Raw genomic sequence first — 19,553 nt, forward strand, 5'->3', positions numbered from 1 at the left:
CCTACACATGTTGCTTTCTTAATCCAACAGAGTTCATTACCTCAGTTCGTTATAGAATTATTTCCTGTTTTTCTTTGCAGTTTTTCCTTTTACATCCTTTTTTCCTTTCTTATCTTTTGGAGAATTCTTTCCTTTCTTCAGCCCTTTTTGCAGTTCTTCAAACCTCCCCAATCCTTTCCGGACCCTTATGCCACGCCACCATGCCTGAATCTGAAAACAAGATAAACCCAGAAAGCATCAGCTGGTATCACTCAAGACCGGGGATGGTTAGCTCTTCATTCCGGTATGTAGTTTTAAAGATGTGAAGAATGGAATGTCATTAGAATGCCACACCTTATTTTCTCTTTTAAGTGGCCATTCTGGCAAACGTAAAAACAACAACAACAAATCAGTGCTTTTATGCCCCAGGCACTGCTGTAGACCTTCAGGGAACAGCAGTTAAATGCCAATGTCCCCGACCTCACCTTGCAGCGAGAAGAGACAATAAACCAGGAAGGTATGATTTCGTAGATGCCAGTAGACGCCACAGAGACAACAGTGCACAGTATGGGGAGTCGGGAGTGCCTGCACCCGCCCTCCCTCTCCTCACTGGACTGCCGGGCTCCTGCCTACAGCCAGCACCCATTCCTTCCAAGGTCCTGTGCCCTCCCACCTACTCAGAAACATCCCTCCCCTCGGTAGGCTCTGAACCTCCCCGGGCCTCCCCACTTCTCCCAGGATAAAAGCTCAAGTCCTTACAACGGGCTTACAAGGGCCACTCGGATCTGATCCCTTCCTCTTAACTGAAAGGACCTCTCTCTCTCCTTCCCCTTGCTCGCTCAGCTCCGGCGGGCTGGCTCACAGTCAGCCACACCCCACACAACCCCACCTCCCGGCTCTTGCTTTTGCTGCTGCTTCTGCCTGGAAAGCTCTTTCCAATACTCAGATGGCTTAATCTCCAGTTCTCCAAGTATTTCCTCAATTGTCATCATGGCTGTGGACTGAATGTCTCTTTCCATCCGCAGCTCATATTGAAAGTCCTAACCCCCGCCGTGGGGTGCCTGGGTGGCTCAGGGGGTTAAACCCAGGGTCCTGGGATCGAGCCCCACATCGGGCTCTCTGCTCAGCCGAGAGCCTGCTTCCCTTCCTCACTCTCTGCCTGCCTCTCTGCCTACTTGTGATCTCTGTCTTTCAAATAAATAAAATCTTAAAAAAAAAAAAAAAAGAAAGAAAGAAAAAGAAAAAGAAAGAAAGTCCTAACCCCCAATGTCATTGTCTTTGGAGGTGGGCCTTTTGGAGGTAATTAGGCTTGATGTGGTCATTATGGGGTCTTCAAAACAGGATTAATGCTCTTATGAGAGACAACACACAACTTAGTCTTCTGTCTCATGAAGGCACAGCAAGAAGACTGCCACATGTGAGGAAAGAGAGCTCTCACCAGTGTCCGTCCGACTGATGAGGGAGCAGGAGGCTGGTTGAGGACAAAGCAAAAGCTGGCGCCTTGCACCCCCTCTCCACCCTTTCCCCTCCATAAGTGTAGCATCCCTCAGGCAGCCCTGACTGCCATGAACAATAAGCAAATAGTTAACTTGCAGAGCTCACAATCCTGCTAGACCCGGAGTCTCCCTTGGCTTACAAATGTTCTAAATCTCACTAACAAAAACGATTGATAGCAGGATTGTGAGACCCCACCAAAAAGTCTCCCAAAGATCTTAATGTTAATGGCTGGTCTAAAGACAACCTTGATCCAGCAGCAAGGGCAAGGCCTCCGGCAGGCCTGGAACATCCTGGCACCTTGTAGGCCCTCTTTAGCATATGAAAACTCCACTGACACCTCCCTTCCCCTCACCTTCCCCCAACAGCAGGGTACATAACCTGCCATCCCTCACAACCCGGGGCAGCAGCTCTTCCTGCCCACGGGTCCTGTCCCCTGCTTTAATAAACCACCATTTTGCACCAAAGATGTCTCAAGAATTCTTTCTTGGTCATCGGCTCCGGACCTCAGCCCACCAAACCTCACCTAGGTTCTAGAACTTCATCACGACCACACTGGCCCCCTAATCCTGGACTTCCCACCTCTAGCACTGTGAGAAAATGTCTGTTGTTTGAGCCATCCAGTGTATGGTATATTGTTATGGTAGCCAGAGCTGACTAAGACAGAGGCCTGCTCTGACCATCTCATTTAAATCGAACCCTCCTCCCCGCCCCCCCAGCCCACTCAACACACACATGACTTCTGGCAACCTCAGTTCCCCTTAGCTTGAGCTTTTTCCAATGCCACATATCACTTTCTAACAGACTATATAATTTTCTGTTTTATATTTCATGTTTTTATTTTCATGATATTAGACTTTAAGCAATATGAGGAAAGAAAAATTTGTTTTGTTCACTGATGTATTTCCAGTACCTAAAAAAGTGCCTGGCACCTAGCAGAAGCTCGGTAAGTATTTTCTAAATGAATGAATGAGGTGGTTGGGGGATGCTGTTCTATATAAGATGGATCAAGGGCAGGTATGAGGATATTTGAGCAAGGACTGAACTAAGTGAGGGCCGGGGTCTTGTCCATATTCGGGAGACGCATCTCTGGGCAGAGGGAGGAGCAGGCTTGGACTTTGGGAAAACACCAAGAATCTGTTTATGATGTGAAAATGGGTTGGAGGATATGGGAGAGTGAGAGCAGCCACACAGGAGTTCAGGGGGTGATTTTCCAGGGGAACAGTATTGCCCTCTAGAGGCATTCTAGGCATTTTCCGGGCTTTTTGATGTCTTGAGGTTTAGCCATCTTCAATGGTCTGACACACGCCCCAGGGCACACTTTCCCAGGGTGTGAACACTTGGATAGTCCAGCGGCAGTCCATTTCCAGAGCTTCAACTTCCACCCCTGCCCACAATGTATCTGCCTAGGAACTAGGCTGCTGGTTCTCCATTCCCACCCTGCTTCCTGGCTGCCCCTCTGGCACACCTCTCGGCCACCCGAATCTGACTGGGGTGTGTGGCCCTGGACTCCAAAAACCTCTGGGACACCACAAAAACCAGACAATACAAAATAGTAGTATCGGAAAAACAAAACATACGAACAAACAACAATAACATAAAACAGACTCTTATAAAGAACTGTTGGTTGTGGTGGGGAGGGATGGTTAGATGAGTGGAAGAGCTGATGGGCTGAAGAAGTACAAACTTCCAGGGGCACCTGGGTGGCTCAGTGGGTTAAGCCTCTGCCTTCGGCTTGGGTCATGATCTCAGGGTCCTGGGATTGAGCCCCACATGGGGCTCTCTGCTCAGCAGGGAGCCTGCTTCCTCCTCTCTCTCTGCCTGCCTCTCTGCCTACATGTAATGTCTGTCTGTCAAATAAATAAACACAATCTTTAAAAAAAAAAAAAAAGTAACTCCCTCTTGAGTAATCTACCTGAAGTCTTTGCAGTTATGAAATATTTCATTAAAAAAAAAAAGAAGTACAAACTTCCAGTTATAAAGGAAGTCATGGAGATGAAAAGTACAGCGTACAGGAACACAGTCAATAATACTGTAATGATGTCATATGGTGACAGATGGGGACTACACTTGGGGTAAGCGTTGTGCAATGCACAGAATTCTCAAGTCAGTATGTTATGCACCTGAAACTAAAATAACATTGTATGTCAATTATATTTCAATAATAAAAGACTAGCAGTATTGATGTTGGCCCTAGGGACTAGGTAACCAATTCTTTTCTAAGGCAAATGGTTCCCAGCTCTTTGCCTTCAAGGAAATTGAAAGACCTGTTGATTTGCCAGCCAAGAGCCCACTATCTGATTTTTGGGGATATAAATCTGGAAGAAGTTCAGAGATGTGTGAAGCATTACCATTTAAAATGAAATAATATAGGCACATACAAAAAAAATTCTTCCATTCTTGTAACTAATCTATGTAAATAAGGTTTCTCAGCGTTTCATCTGCAAAATGAAAAATAGGAATAGAACTGATATCAATCCTGTCTCATTCTAGCAATAACTAACAATTATACAGGGATATATAAACTATATCAGAGAAGTCTCACATTTGTGTATGTATTTTCCCCAAATCCTCTAGGTCAAATAATTAAATACCAAAATTTGTAATGGATTTTATAGTGTTTTGGTCAATTTTATACCACTAATAATTGTAATATGACTTAATCAGGACATTAACAACCCTATGATCAAATAAAAATATTTTAATTTTAAAACTTAATTAGTATAAATATTTGTGCTGCCTAAAAGTATGAAAGGAGATCTATAAATGACTTAAAGTTATATATATAAAACATTAAGCTCAATTCTTTGTTTTTTTAAAGATTTTATTTATTTATTTGACAGACAGAAATCACAAGTGGGCAGAGAGGCAGGCAGAGAGAGAGGGGGAAGCAGGCTCCTCAGAGAGCCTGATGCGGGGCTCAATTGCAGGACCCTGAGATCATGACCTGAGCTGAAGGCAGAGGCTTTAACCCACTGAGCCACCCACATGCCCCTAAGCTCAATTCTTAAGGGAAAGTGAAATAGAAATACATGTTCAAGAAGAAAAAGAAAGAATATAAAATTTCTGCCTATGGGACACCTGGGTGGCTCAAGCCTGACTGGGGGTTTTGGCCCAGGTCACCATCTCATGGGTTGTGGGACTAAGCCCAGCCACTGGTTCTGGGCTGGGAACCCAGCATGAAGTCTGCTTAAGAGATTCTTTCTCCCTCTTCCTCTGCCCCACCCCCACTCAGTGCGCATGTGCATGCACGCACGTGTGTGTGTGTGTGTGTGTGTGTGTGTGTGTGTGTGTGTGTGTATGCACGTGCACGCGCGGGATCCTAAAAAAAATTCTGGCTATAAGAGCTCGCTCGTGAATTTTGTAAATTGATGTGACTGACATATCGAATCATAATGGTATTTAGATTCCACTGGGTACGTTTAAAATACTGATCTAAGAGCTCTATTTTAAGATGTCAATATTTAAAACTCGCTAAAAAGTAAATCCTTTGCAATAATTTAAACTTAGTGGCAAAAGAATTTAAACATCAATTTCAAAATGTGCAAGAGGGTACATGATTTTTCAAAACACTTTTGGGAAGTATCCAAAAAGTATTATATTCATTCTTCCAGTGTAGCCATTCTTGAGTATATACATATTAAAATAAATATTTTAATATAAATTATTTTCCTTTCTTCTTTACCTTGCCGCTCAGGCATTATTTTCATTTGTCAAAATTACAGGTTTTGGTAGGTCATATTATCTGAGTTAAATTTCAGAAGAGTAAAGAAGGTATCACATACTATTTAGCATAAAAGAGAGGGTGTTAGGTTTGATATGGTTGAGAGCCTTTGCCAGAAGAGGGTCTTGCAAAGTAAAGACTGACTCTTGCTTCAGGTGAAAAAGAGAATCATGGACTTCAGTAGAGTAGTGATAAGATCTCACCTGTGTTTTAACTGCACTGGTCTGACAACTGAGTGGAAGGTATACTGTAAGGGGAGCAGGTGTGAAAGTGGGGATACTAGTTGGAGGACTAGGGTGGTCATCGAGGTGTGAGACAATGGGGGCTTGGATCAAATGCATAATGTATACTGAATCCTGACGGACACAGGCCTGGCCTAGCCGGGGGTAGCCTATTATCTCCGTCGGCTAGAGGGGCAAGGAGGAGATGACAATGTCCTTTGACCCCGTCACCCTCATTCCCCCATCCCCCACTTTAAAGGCTCTTTGCCCTTTGATCCAGAGCAGAACTCTGGTTCCCACAGCCCTGCTCCACAAATACTTTCATTTCTAATTTTTCAAGCCTTATCTTAGCAACTTTGTGAATATAAGCTTTTCAGTCCAGTGAACAATCCAAGAATTTTAGGGATTGGAAGTTTGGGTTTTTCCACCTCTTTGCTGTCTTAACTGGCAAAGAGATGAAGAACGAAAATGCAAAAATGCCAAGAAGATGTTCAAAGATCCTCTTGCTTAATTCTGAGGATATAAAGGAAATAAGAGGGTTTACTCTTGACAAGGACAAGGTATAGATGTGTAAAGAGCAGCCCCGGCATGGTATGTAATATCTTTACCACTGGCCCTTCTCCAAAGCAGCTGTGAATGTGCTATCCAGAGTTTTTTACCTTGGTTGCCATTATCTTCATGTTTCTTTTTTTCTTAAAGTGTGCCCATATAGCCTGGATGCCTTCAGTATACACTTCTTTTGGGGGGTCCTCTAGGGGGTTGTCCACCAGTGTCAAAACCTTTAGATTTGCTAGATTATCCAAATTCTCTGGAAGACAGGTGATCAAGTTGTCCTCAAGCAGTAATTCTTTCAAAGCTGAAACAATTTGTTTTTAATGACAGATTTGTCTTAAGAAGAGGCAAAGTCAACCTGTGCATTCTTTAGTCCAGTTACTTTGAAATGTGTGTCTCCTGCTGTGTCATCTAACAAAAGACACATTTAATGAGGCAAACCAAGTTCTCTTCCTTATAACAATTCAAAGTTGTTAGAGCCAGTGTATATAAGTATGAGAGACAGAAACAGTACACACACAAAAAAGGTGACAATGTTTCAGTCCTCCAGGGACCAAGGACAGGATGAAAATGCATGGTCAGGTGCATTACTAAGGAGTACTGCATGCTCATCCCTGACTTTAAACTATGGCAAAAAACATTTTTTTAAATTTGGTCCTACGAAAAGCTCAGCAAAAGGCTGTTAAATGGATGGATAAATGGACACTCGTAAGATAAAGAATGATTTAGCCTAGCGTGAAATGTTTGGGTGTTTAAATATGGGTCATAACTGATTCTTCATGCCAGTCATACAGCTCCAAAAGTCCTTCCTTGATGATTTCACCACTCTGGGTCAACGCTTTTCCTTTAAGTGACTTAGTGACCTAAAGCAAACTCCAAATTCTAGCATGTAGTAGGTAGGCAATAAAGTATGGTCATTGGTATGATGACTATATGGGCGAATGCTAATTTTCTTAGCCATTGCTATTTACTTCTCTGTTCAGTTCCCAATAAACCTTTGTGAGGTTCTTAGCTGTACTAATCAGGAGCCTGGCCTTCCCTGTCTGGCTAGGGAGACCTGAGAGGAGGTGATGGGGTCGGGCTAAGCTCTCTAAACTGAGATTGGTCTTTAGTGAATGGAGGAAATGGAAACTGCGTCATTATGGGACATGCTGGCCTCACAGTCCACCAGGCTGGGCATCTACCAAGACTCCTCACCTTGTGCCTGGCAAATGGAATCCGGAAGTTGTTTAAGGCAGTTGTGACGGCAGTCGAGAACTTCCAGGTTAGGCATTGTTCCCAAGGATGTGGGCAGGTACTCCAGATGATTGTTCTCTATATACAGCTCTTTAAGACTCTGAAAAACATGAGAGTACACCATGATGATCTTTACACTGATGAAAGAATGAAAATAACCACAATCACTGGAGAGTTCCCATACTCTTTCAATGGGGGATACTATGCATTGGGATCAAGGGAAAAACATATTTATTTAAAGAACCATCACCTAAACAAAAAATTATTTTTGAGTAAAACCGTTAGACATGGTTCCCAGTTTTGCAGGGATAAGAGTTTGTTTCGCACAAACTTTATGGAGAGATAGTTGTGATAATTTAACTATATATATCATTTGCTCCCTTTCAACAGCTAATTATCTGCAGCAGTTGATAACGAACTGAAGTTGTGTCAAGTATCAATCTAACATTGCCCAGGTTTGAAGTAGCCAAATGTACAGGTAATGAGTTAGCTATTTTGAAATCCTCTGGGCAAAAATGTAATGTTTGCATCTCACCCGAAGATTTCAGGGAGTGTTATGTGGCCTGTCAAGGAGCCAGATGATGAGAAGAATTCTGAACACAGGACAAAGTAATGGAGAATCAGGAACAGGACCTCCGTGTCACAGGTGAGAAGTACCTGGGCTACACACGCTGTCATTCAGGTCCAGGATGGGAGGTCATGCTGTGGCCGGCATCTACTTTATCCTTAGTAAGAGTTCAGTACCACAAACATGGAAAAAAAATTCTCAATTCTTTATGCATACATTAAGACACAGGGTAAGGCTACCTTGAATGAAGTTACCTTGTTGCTTTGTCAGGATTTAGCACAGGGCTGCGGACCCATCTCCACAGGAACCCAGGACAATGTTAAATATACCCTGATTGGCTGGCCACCATGCAGAAAGGGAGGTCACCTTGACCCATCCAAAATGCAGGCACCTAGACATGTCATCTGTATGACACTTTAACTTAAAAAAGTACAATTTTCAGGGGCCTCTTACAACAAGGTAGTAATCAAATGGAAAGTGGTTCCATGGCTCAATTGCTGCAAATAAAACATGCCAAACAGCACAGTGGAGAGGAGTATGGCATGGCAAAACTTCTTGGCTATGTTCTTTGAGGATGGACCCAGCAGCTCAGGAAAACAGTGTTAGAGTGACTACTTGTTCACGGTTGGAAATCTAGTCGGGATGATTCCACAGGCAGCCTATGTGGGGACACCACCGTGTTTTCTCAGTCTCGGCCAACTTAAGGAATCAGTGGGCAGGAACAGCTTTGCCTACTCGTCTGGGGAAGAGGCTTACCTGTAGTTTACTAATGTGTTCTGGCAAAGAGGTGAACTTGGCTCCTTGGTCTTGCCCGATGTATAATTTCTCTAAAGACTCTAAAGAAAAGATTTCTTCTGGAAATGAAAGGAACTGATTTCCTGTTAATCCAAGCATCTTCAGCTTTGAAAGTGAGCCGAAGTCTGGCGGTAACTAGAAGTATTCCAAAAAGGTAAGTTTCATGTCAAGATTATTTTCAACAGTAAGATAATAAATGGGGTTTTTAGTTTTGAGGCCCATTGATAAACATAAAGCAGAGCAATTTAGCAATTCCTGCAGAAGAGAAGTCGGCACACGTGTCTGCATATAGAGTATTTATATGGGTAGATCTAATGTCTGGAGTCCCACTCTTTCCCCGAGCCTCTCTGCTCCTCACTTTTAGGCACTGCTTGAAATTGAAGCAATTTTTAACCTAATTCATTGCAAATTTTTGAACTGCAATGTAGCTTGACACTCCTGAAAAAGTACTGAAGTTTTTAGTGTAATATTGCAACTATAATCTGAGTAAGTTCAGTTATTACATCTGTTCAGTTGAAGAACATGACCTCTCATCCTGAAAGGCTTTAAGTCAGCAATTTAGAAACTTCAGCTGAGATCTCAGTGTGGGGTACTTGGGAGGCTCAGTTGGTTAAGTGTCTCCTTTTAGCTCAGGTGGTGATCTCAGAGTCCTGGGGTGGAGCCCCATGTCAGGCTGCCTGCTCAGTGGGGAGTCTGCTTCTCCCTCTCCCTCTCCCCCTCCCCTGCTCCTTCTCTCTCTCTCTCTCTTACTCTCTCCCTCTCAAATAAATAAATAAAATCTTAAAAGAAAAGAAATCTCAATTGGAAGCAAACAACAAAGACTGTCGAGATTTTATCTTGTCATATTCTGCCCCCCAATGAACACCAAGGCTTATGTGCCCTTTGTAGGTATTAGGTAACCACTTTCCAGACTCCCAGACTGTCAGGCTTGGAAGGCTTTCCAAAGGTCATCTATTCCAATCCTTTAATAGGATGGTTGAATATATTTCACAGCTAGCCATCCAACATACATTCAAAGACCACCTCCTGGAATGAAAAACTCATTACTTGGATGGAGACCTCTAATCATCAGATTTCCTTCTCCTGTCAAGCCAAAATTTGTGTCACTATTATGTTCACTTATTGGTCTCTTTCTGGCCCCCTGGAACCACATGGAAAAATCTCATTCTTAAAATGTGACAGTCTGCCTATTGATTACATTACAGAGACACCTACTTTCTTATAGGAAAAAAAAAGCCCAGCTATATGTATCAACAGCTTTCTTCACTCACTTTGAACCACCTTCATCTGGCTTTACTCCTAATGGGGAAATCATTCCTCACATTTGCCTGTCCTGAGCCCTGGTTTCTCCTCCCCTCATTCTTCTCTTCTTCATGAGAATGATAAGAATTTACAGTTCAAGTCAGCCTGCTCTTTCCATAGATGGGGAGACAGACAAATAATTGGGAAGTAGGTCAAAAGAAACGTCCTAGAAGAATCACATAATAGTAAGTCTCACACACCTGCAATCTTTTATATTTTTCTCTTTATTGTGTAGGGTGAGTGCTCATTTTCCTAAAAATGCTATAAAATGTTCATAGTTTTATTTATTTTTCAATCAGAGGAAGTCAATCTCCCGAGAAACGGTCGTTTAAGCTATCCTTCTTGGTTGTTTCAAGATTCTTCATCAGGCACTTAGATCCCTTTAATACAAAGCATCAGCATCAATGCAGTTCAAAATAATAGGAAAAAGGTTTTCAATCTAGCCCCTTTATTATAGCCTAGTAATTTCCCTCTTAGTGCTGTTCAGTTAGCTCATATGTTTAGTTTTTCTTTTTCAAAGCACACTGAATGTTTAAAGATTTTTTTTTTAACATACTCAAGATCCAATAATTAATCCCGTCATAGTCACATTAAAGTGTAGTGGGAATAAATCTGGATGTACAGAAAACCTACAGAGTGTCAAATGAGGACAATCATTAGGGATGCTCTAACCAAGCTTTTGTCATTTTGACGTTGAGTTGTCCCTTAACAGAAGATGGACCAGACAAATAAAATCCATCTAGATACACACTGAAAGTCAGCTACTTTTGCATCCACCTAGACAAGAAAAAACTACTGGCCAGGCTCCAAGAGCAAGCAACCCATCAGGAAAGTCTTCGGGGGAGGAGAGGTAAGCAGCTGGCTTAAAAGTCATGTGTCATTTTATTTATTTATTTATTTATTTATTTATTTATTTTAAAGATTTTATTTATCCATTTGACAGAGATAAATCACAAGTAGACAGAGAGGCAGGCAGAGAGAGAGAGAGCGAAGCAGGCTCCCTCTGAGCAGAGAGCCCGATGCGGGACTCGATCCCAGGACCCTGAGATCATGACCTGAGCGGAAGGCAGCAGCTTAACCCACTGAGCCACCCAGGCGCCCCCATGTGTCATTTTAAAGAGAAATGGACTGGGAGGGTAATTACTGCAGGAATTAGCATAATAGGAACTGAGAGAAGACCAAAAACCACAGAAATACCATCATAAGAACTGAAGAATAACAAGCAATGGGACACAGAGATTTTCACATTCAATATGATAATATTGAACACATCCACATTTCAGCCAACTTGACTTGAGGTAAAACATGGTGTCGGATGAGGCTTATGTTTGTTAAGGTGCCGTTTGTGTGTGATTCCCTCTTCTATTCTGACCTCTGAAAATGTTTCCCAGGAAAGGATTAGGTATCATTCAGGACTCAGCAGGAATTAAGTCTGTACATTATACTTCCCAAGGGTACTTCATATATTGAGCCTTTCACTCCCACGTAGAACTGGACAGACTTTTTCCACTGTAAAAGGAACTTCTTACCCCAGTGTTGGAATAGCTGGGGGGTGGGGGGGGTGGGGAGATGGCCTCTAAAAAACCTCTAAAATCCTCCAAAGTGGGTTGCTACCGAAGTAGAGATTAAGCCCTAGATTCTCTTCATAAATCCTAAATTAGCATCAGAATTGTTACTTCCGGAAAGGCTGTTTTAAAACTATAGCAACTAGGAAAAACAACAACAGCACTCCCCACAAAGTTCTAAATTAAAAAGCGAGTAAGAGCTTAAACAAAAACACCCCCAACAAACACTTAAGACCTAGGACTAGTATAAAGTATGGTGAGCACAGGAGATCTGTGCCCACGGCCAGGAAAAGCAGACCTATTATTTGATACAGTCGTGGATTTCCAAATCTCTTGCTTTCTCCCTCCACAGTTGTAGCAGAACTCACTGTTCTTCTTAATTTTCAAATATTAAAAATAACAAAACAAATACCTGTGCATGCACCATCCAAACCATTTGTTAATAAGATGAAATGTGCATCAACTAGACTCAAATAAGAATTTTTAAGGAAACAAAATGAAATTCTGCAATTAAAACAGAGCTCCCCTGAGATCCCCTCCTCATTTCCTTGACTTCCTTCCTCTTCCTAGAGGCAGCCACTATTAAGAATTCAGCCTGGGGGCACCTGGGTGGCTCAGTGGGTTAAAGCCTCTGCCTTTGGCTCAGGTCATGATCCCAGGGTCCTGGAATAGAGCCCCACATCGGGCTCTCTGCTCCGCGGAGAGCCTGCTTCCTCCTCTCTCTCTCTCTGCTGCCTCTCTGCCTACTTGTGATCTCTCTCTGTCAAATAAATAAATAAAATCTTAAAAGAAAAAAGAAAAAAAAGAATTCAGTGTGTTTTTTTCTAGCTCATATGTTTTACCCTTTTATTGCATATATACAGATCCACAACGTATGTGTTGTGTGTGTATGTATGGAGTTTGTGTGATTAAGAATTTATAAATAGCGTCAGGTTCTGCAGTTTGTTTTCCTGCTTAAGAAACGTCACAATTTTGAGATCTGCCCTGGCACATGGGTTAGATTATTGTATAGTTTTTAAATTTACGAATATAGCACAATCTGTGTGCTCACGGCTCTAGCGACAGATTTAGATTGACTCCCGTGCTTCCTTACTGTCAACAGTGCTCTGCCCGACCTTTGTGAACGTGCCACCCTGCACACGTGGGAGAGAGTTTCTTTGGGGACTGTTCTGCAGTTCACCATGAGGGGAGCATCAAGGCCTGAGGTTGTACGTGCCGGAAAAAACCCTGCCCTGTGAGGAACCCCAGTTAGGGGGTGGTCTTGGTTCAGAACACAGCCCCCGGGACCCAGCCGCTCTGGGTTGAAACTCGGCTCTGTCTCGTGCAGGGGTGTGGCCTCGGCAAAGTAGTTACCGCCGCCTGTGCCTCGCCCTCCCCGCGTGTCACTGAGGATAACAGCGCCCACGTCAAAATGAGGACACGAGCACCGGCCCACGGGCGGGAAAAGCCCTTGCGGAAGCGCAGTGACAGCCACGAAGGGACTCAGTACCTGCCATATTTTATTATCATCCAGCGCCAGGACTTCCAGGTTCTTGAGCGCCGCGATCTCCGCCGGACAGCGTTCCAGATGGTTCTGGCTGAGATCCAGGAAGCGCAGGCTGACCAGGCGCCGGAAGGAGCGCCGCAGCCCCCGCAGGCCGGTGTTGCACAGGTAGAGCAGGTGCATCGAGGTCCACTTGCAGACGAGGCGCGGCACCTTCTCCAGGTGGTTGCCGCTCAGCCCGATCTCCGTCATCCCCACCAGCTCCGCCAGGGTGTGCGGGATCGAGTGGAGGTGGTTGTAGGACAAATCCAGCACCGACAGCTGGCTGCAGTGGCCCAGCGCCTCGGGGAGAACGGTTAGGCTGTTATAAGCTAGGTAGAACTTCTGCAACCTCTTCAGGTTCCCAATCTCTTCGGGGACGACGGCGAGTTTGTTCTCGTCCAGGTCAATGATCTCCAGGCTGGTGAGAACACAGAGCTCCGCGGGAAACACCTCCAGCTGGTTTTGCTTCAGGTAGATCTCCCTCAGTTTGGTCTGGTTCACCAGTTCCTTGGGCAGAGAGCGGAGGTGGTTGCCGCTCAGCCCGAGCAGCTCGAGGTGGTGCAGGAATTTGCAGATGACGATGGGGATCTCGGCCAGGCCAGTGTGGTAGAGGCGCAGCTCGCGCAGGCGGCGCAGGCCGCGGAGGACCGGAAGAGACGAGGACAGGAGCGGGTTGTGGCTCAGGTCCAGGCCCTCCAAGCTGCCCAGCTTGCCCAGCTCGGGGCACAGCTCGCTCAGCTTGTTCCTGTTCAGATAGAGGATCCGGACGTTCCTTAAACCCTGGATGCCCGGGGGGATTGCTTCAATCTGGTTGTTTTCCAGATGCGCTTCTTCTAATTCTTCTAACTGCAAGATCTCTGATGGGATGGTAGTCAGGCTCCGATTCGAAGCATCAATAAAAAATGTTCTAGCAGAGGCCTGTTGTGGATCATCTTTCGGATGAATTCTAGATGCGCCACCTACTGATTTTATGATGTCATTTGACATTGTGCTGAGGGAAGTTCAAGTAGTCAAAATCCGAAATACTGGGAAAAGAATGAAAAGATCCGTTTACTGCCAGGGGATTCCATATCCTTAAGACAGATTAAGTTTAGTTAAGTTTAGTTAATGGGCTTGACATTCTAACGTGGCATAAAATGTAGGTTTCTGTGTTTCATGTTGGGAGACGAATTCAAGTAGACATTCCTTCTAACAGGTTGACTTACATGAAAAGAAAAAAGATAGTCTCATTTAAAAAAATCCCTATCTTGACTCTATTTTCAGGTAGAATGGAGAAGATTGTAAAAAGTTTTCTCCTACCATAAACACAGAGAGAACACTAGGAAAAAATAATATTTTTAAATGTTGCTTACTCCCCCCCCCCCCCCCCCCCCGCAAAGCCACCAGAGAATTGTGGACGCAAAGAAGACCAAAAGAATTAAATTCTAGAGATGGACTACCCCTTCCTAAGGAAGGAGAGACCAGTGGGCACTTTGATGCCTGGTGGCATTTTCAACTTTGGGGACCGGCAGACAGAGAAGCCAGTCTTCCATATTCACAGACAAAGGAACTTCTTGAGACAAGGAGAAGTGGAGACACTTTATGGTCTTAGATCCCTAAGCCTGGCTGGCGGGTAGGGACTTAAATCCTTGAGCAAGATATCTGAAATTGCCTCAAATTGAAAGGAACTACAGCAGCAATCTAGAAAGAAATTAAATGAGAAGTATATCATGTCCGTAGATTAAAACACTCAGTGTTAAAATGTTAATGTATTCCCCAAGTTGATCTTTTGTTTCAGTACAATCTCAATCAAAATCTCAATAGGTGGGGCGCCTGGGTGGCTCAGTGGGGTCATGATCTCAGGGTCCTGGGATCAAGCCCCACATTGGGCTCTCTGCTCAGCAGGGAGCCTGCTTCCCCCTCTCTCTCTCTCTGCCTGCCTCTCTGCCTGCTTGTGATCTCTGTCTGAGAAATAAATAAATAAAATCTTTTTTAAAAAATTAAAAAAAAAAATCTCAATAGGCAGGGTACCTGGGTAGCCCAGTGGGTTAAAGCCACTGCCTTCTGCTCACATCATGATCTCAGGGTCCTAGGATCAAGCCCTGCTTCGGGCTCTCTGCTCAGCAGGGAGTCTGCTTCTCTTCCTCCTTCTGCCTACTTGTGATCTCTCTCTGTCAAATAAATAAATAAAATATTTAATTTTTAAAAATATTAATGGGCTTTTTTTTTTCTTTTTTGGTGGAATAGGCTGATTCTAAAATTTATATGAAAATGCAAAGAACGTAGAATTGCAGAAGACAAACTTGAATAATAATAAAATTGGCAGACTTGCACTACTGGATTTATAAGTCTTATAAACCTAAGGTGTTAATATTATATTACAGAAGACTAAGTACTTGGTCATTAACCTATGCACACCACCCCCAAAGCCTAAGAAGAAAGGCAGAAAAGATGAGGAGATGATGATGGCCTGGTTGATAGTAGCATCTTTGACTTGCCTTCTAGGCTGGGGGCTTTCCGGCTGAGTACTGGGCTTCTCCTCCCACACAGGGGCCTAGGCCCTAGATGGAGGGGATGTGCTTCGAGCCCCACACTTACAATCACTGCGCCTTGCAACATAAAATATGTGGTTTAGATTCTCATTACTATATGCCTAGCCTCCAACAGAGTTCTGGGACAGTGCTGTTCTCTGTTATTTAAAGAAGGGACAAGATTTACCATGTAATGGTAAGGGTAACACCCTTTGCTTTGATAAAAATTTCTGGGAAACCCAAATCCCAGGAAAAATGTTTAAGTCTCCTCTCAAGTAATACGAGATGAAGATCCATATAAACTTCAGACTTGAGTGGAAAACTTTCATAAGCAAGCAACTTTAGATTTTTGGCCCGGGCAAGGGAGAATCTTAAACAACTCAGACCATAATAAAGGCAAGATTCTAGGTGTGATGTTGTGATATAATAATAAATACATATTTGGTCTTTGTTCCCAAGTTCCTGATACACGAGCTTCTAAAACCTTTAGTGTTTTCTGAGGGGTTGGAGAGAAGCGTCTCTTGTTATTCATAATAAGCCCCATTCAACCCACTTGAGTCCATACTAATGAGGTCACTCTCCTTAGGCCCCCAGATTGCCTCGGGAGGGGGCCTGGCTGCCAGAGGAACCATCCATGTGATGAGAGGGGTGGAACTTTCAGTCCCAGTCCAGGACCTCAAGAAGAGGCGACTGGGAGAGAGGCTGGAGGTTGGGTTAATCACCAATGACCTTTGATTTAATCAACCGTGCTTCCAGAATGGAACCTCTATAACCCTAAACAACGGGGTTGGGAGAGCTTTTGAGTTGGTGAGCACATCAAGGTGCAGGAAGGGTAATGTGTCCAGAGAAGGTATAGAAGCTCTGTGCCCTCTCCTCATACCCTCTCTTCCCCACATGCATCTCTTCTATTTGGCTGTTCGTGAACCGTAGTTTTTAGAACATAGCAATAACAGTAAGTAAATTGTTTGGGTTCTATGAACCTTTAAAGCAAATTGTTGAAATTCAGGAGAGAGCTGTGGGTACCCCCAATCTGTAGTCCACTGGTACTGGTGACAACCTGGGACTGTGGCTGGTATCTGAGACGGGAAGCAGTCTTATGGGACTGAGCTCTCAAGGTGTATGGTGGGCACTAACTCTGCGTGTGTAGTGTCAGAACCAAACCTTAGGACACCTACTTGGCGTCTGCAGAGAACTGGAGACTGGCTTGTTTGGAAAACCCGCAGTTGGTGTCAGGTGTTTGGTAAGTAGAAACTTCCAAATTAGTACTAGGATACGGAGATGTTTGGTATGTTAAGAGAAATAGAAGGGAAAAAGTCTATAATCTGATAATGAGCTCTGAAAGTCTTGTAGAGTGAAGTCTTCCAAGCACGGGTCCACCCGCAGGTAAAAGAGACCTTAGAGAAACATTCGTCTGCCAGAATTGTTAGTCGTGTTCATGGTGTCCCCCCATCCCTGCTGTCACCAAATTATTGATCTGAAATAGCTTCTTGGGACTTGTTTTCTTTAAATAGGCTCAGACGGGTATTTTACCCATTTTCAAAAATGTTTCTACCCTTCATTCCCCTACAGGTACCACCAAGCTATAGATCTAGTAATTCCTAGGCAAAACCTTTTTTTTCTTTTCTTTTAGAATGTGGTTTTTCGAATTATTGTCTTGCACAATGAAGGAGGTTTGAGGTCCTATCTATTACTAATCAGATACCTTTTTGTCTCATCAGGTAATAAAAATGTAAACTTTTCAGACCACTCACTCTTTTATCCATGGGCCAAATAATTTTTTAATAACACTATTTTTTCCGCCTGCATATTTAGTACCTAAGCAGCACACATGTGTGAGCAACACCGGAAGCCAGCACTTCAGATACTCGTCAGAAAATTCAACCAGGAATTTGCTCTAACACTTTCTAGCAGCTCAGTTGAGCCTTCTGGTACCTGGGGAAAAATAACTAATGAATGTGTTAAATATTAATTCTCCCAGATCCTTGGAGTTGTCTCCATGTTAGCAGGAAACAACTTACCTAGACCCTATTATCTGTGTTTCCTCAAGACAGGAGGATTGTAATTATGAAAACTCGTGCTGTTGGCTTTTTAAATAGTTACAATAAAAGAAACATTTGAAAAATACTTCCAGATTTTTTTAAATAAAACTATAATCAAAGACCTATTAAGTTACTTATATAAAGATACACCTACTAAACCTTCCTACTATAAGGTGCCAGAGAAATATAAATGCTGCCTTTTATAGAGGAATGGGGACTCCAAACCCTCATATATTCTCTTTGGTTCTGACTTCTGGAAAGCTGAAGTTCAAGTTTGACTTCCACTCTGGGTTCTTGACACCTAAGCACCAGTGAATCCACTTAAGTCTCCTTGAAGCCAGCTCAGCAACATGTTTCCCCACCTCCTATCCCCTCCCCACCAGTCAGTGATTCTCAAGGGGAGGGTTTTAAAAAATTATATCCCTTCTCCATCTGGAAATCATTGGATTAATGAAAAAATGTGCTGATGGAAAGGAGTTGTACATATGGTCAGTTTTTTGTTGTTGCTGTTTTTTTGACCATCCTATGTGATATGCCGTTTGAAGAGCTGTAGTTCGCAGCACAGATGCTATTATTTTTTGGTTTTGTTTTTTGCTAAGGTGGATAAGGAGAACAGTGTTTTAAGTGCTGTTTGTCTAGCTAAAAGCAGCTCTTTTCTGTTTATTCTGTTCTGACCGTGTTTTCTAGTTACTCTCTAGAACAAAAGGGTGATTGGCACTTCTTGTTCCCTTAGAAGAGTATCCCTCCCTTCCCCTAGAGCAGTAATTAATAAATCCTGAACCTTCCTTTACTTTCCTCCACTTAACTCCAAATACTCTGAAAGGGGTTGGGAGGGTATGCTGAATTGTGCGCACACTCATGCTTTAGTATTTCAAGCTACCTCTTGGCTTTGTTGGTAGAACATGGGGTAAGTGAAAATATTTTCTATTCATGTTTAACCTGAAATAATTCAAGTGATGCTTAAAATCTGGGCTACACTTGGTGTGAAGAGACCCCGCCTTGCCTAGCAGAGTTTCTTCGCAGTGGACTCGTGTTCTGGAATTGCCTAGTGGGGTAGATTCAGGGACAGAGGTTCTGGACATTTTTGTTTTCACTGTGTTCAGATATGTCTTGGTTTCACCTTGAGGGGCATCCTTCTTTCACCCAGGCAAGGAGTCTCTGCTTGGCTCCAGAGCGCTCTCCAGGGGCCCTTCAGCTGCTTCCTCTGGGGTCTGTGGTAACCACAAACAGAAGACCTTTCCTTCCCTCCTTCCTCTTTTTCTCTCTCCCACATCCAAGTACCTGAGCATGTTGCCTGTAACTGTGGCTGGGTTTTGTCCCCTCCTCCTCCCTTCCCCAAGTCCAGCCTCAGCTGGATCTTCTCTCAGCTGGGATACTGCAACTGCTTCAGACCTCACCTCCCCCAGGTCCTGTCAAATCCAGCCTCCACCTGCTGCTCCCTATCTGAGGGCTTCCGGCATCCTTGTCCCATAACAGCTTGCCGCTCAGAGGATGCGCAAGGGCTTCACGTGGGTCCGACCCTGCCTGCCTGCCTCCCACCCTGTACTCCTCTGGGCGGCCCCAAGTACCAGCGCGTCTCCAGCACCTACCAAGCTGTTCCGCCCTGGGGCGGATTCACTGGGACTACTTAGGAAGTTACCTCTTACAGAAAGCCCTCCCTGATATCCCTGCCCCTCGCCCCGCCACTCCCCCACCAAGACTATCTACATACCCCTTTAAGCTCCCTTAGCTCCGTGCCTAATCCGTGCTGGTGCTACTCTCTGCTACTGCCCGTGACCGCCGCAGGTATGTACACACTTTGGGGAGGAGACTGTGTCATAATCGTCTTTGTAGCCCGGCCCCTAGCCCATCAGCCGTGCTCCCTGAAACCTCAAGAACGTCCCTCTGCAGAGGAGCCAGAGCACCCTCCCTCTGTGTGTTTTTAACCCAGGTCTAGGGGATCCGGAGCCAGAGGGGGTGACCAAGGAACTTCCGTTGCTTTGGCAATCGCAGCCTGCCCTGAGGCCCACATGGGCAATGGCAGGGGATGCGCAGCCGGCGGGA

At 44.1% G+C, this 19,553-nt stretch overlaps 1 protein-coding gene across 1 annotated transcript; it reads right to left on the bottom strand.

Moving 5' to 3' along the window:
* LRRIQ4 (leucine rich repeats and IQ motif containing 4) lies at positions 1 to 19,282 on the bottom strand. The gene is made up of 6 exons (XM_059165229.1): positions 19,222 to 19,282; positions 12,926 to 13,986; positions 8,531 to 8,704; positions 7,168 to 7,306; positions 6,078 to 6,274; positions 1 to 210 (listed from the first exon to the last, which is right to left on the bottom strand). The coding sequence occupies exons 2-6, from the start codon at positions 13,946 to 13,948 to the stop codon at positions 58 to 60; spliced, it is 1,686 nt and encodes a 561-aa protein (XP_059021212.1). The 5' UTR covers positions 13,949 to 13,986; positions 19,222 to 19,282; the 3' UTR covers positions 1 to 57.
* Between the last annotated feature and the right edge of the window lie 271 nt (positions 19,283 to 19,553).

The sequence above is a fragment of the Mustela lutreola genome, chromosome 2 (assembly GCF_030435805.1).
Source record: "Mustela lutreola isolate mMusLut2 chromosome 2, mMusLut2.pri, whole genome shotgun sequence".
NCBI classification, from domain to species: Eukaryota; Metazoa; Chordata; class Mammalia; order Carnivora; family Mustelidae; genus Mustela; species Mustela lutreola.

Bases quoted from the DNA above. Each gene is read 5' to 3' on its own strand.
- LRRIQ4 (XM_059165229.1), bottom strand. From the start codon at position 13,948: ATGTCAAATGACATCATAAAATCAGTAGGTGGCGCATCTAGAATTCAT. The intron at 8,705-12,925 runs GTACTGAGTCCC...GAATACTTCTAG, and splicing joins ATGATAATAAAATATGGCAG to TTACCGCCAGACTTCGGCTC. The intron at 211-6,077 runs GTAAAAAACTCT...TCTTGTTTTCAG, and splicing joins TGAAGATAATGGCAACCAAG to ATTCAGGCATGGTGGCGTGG.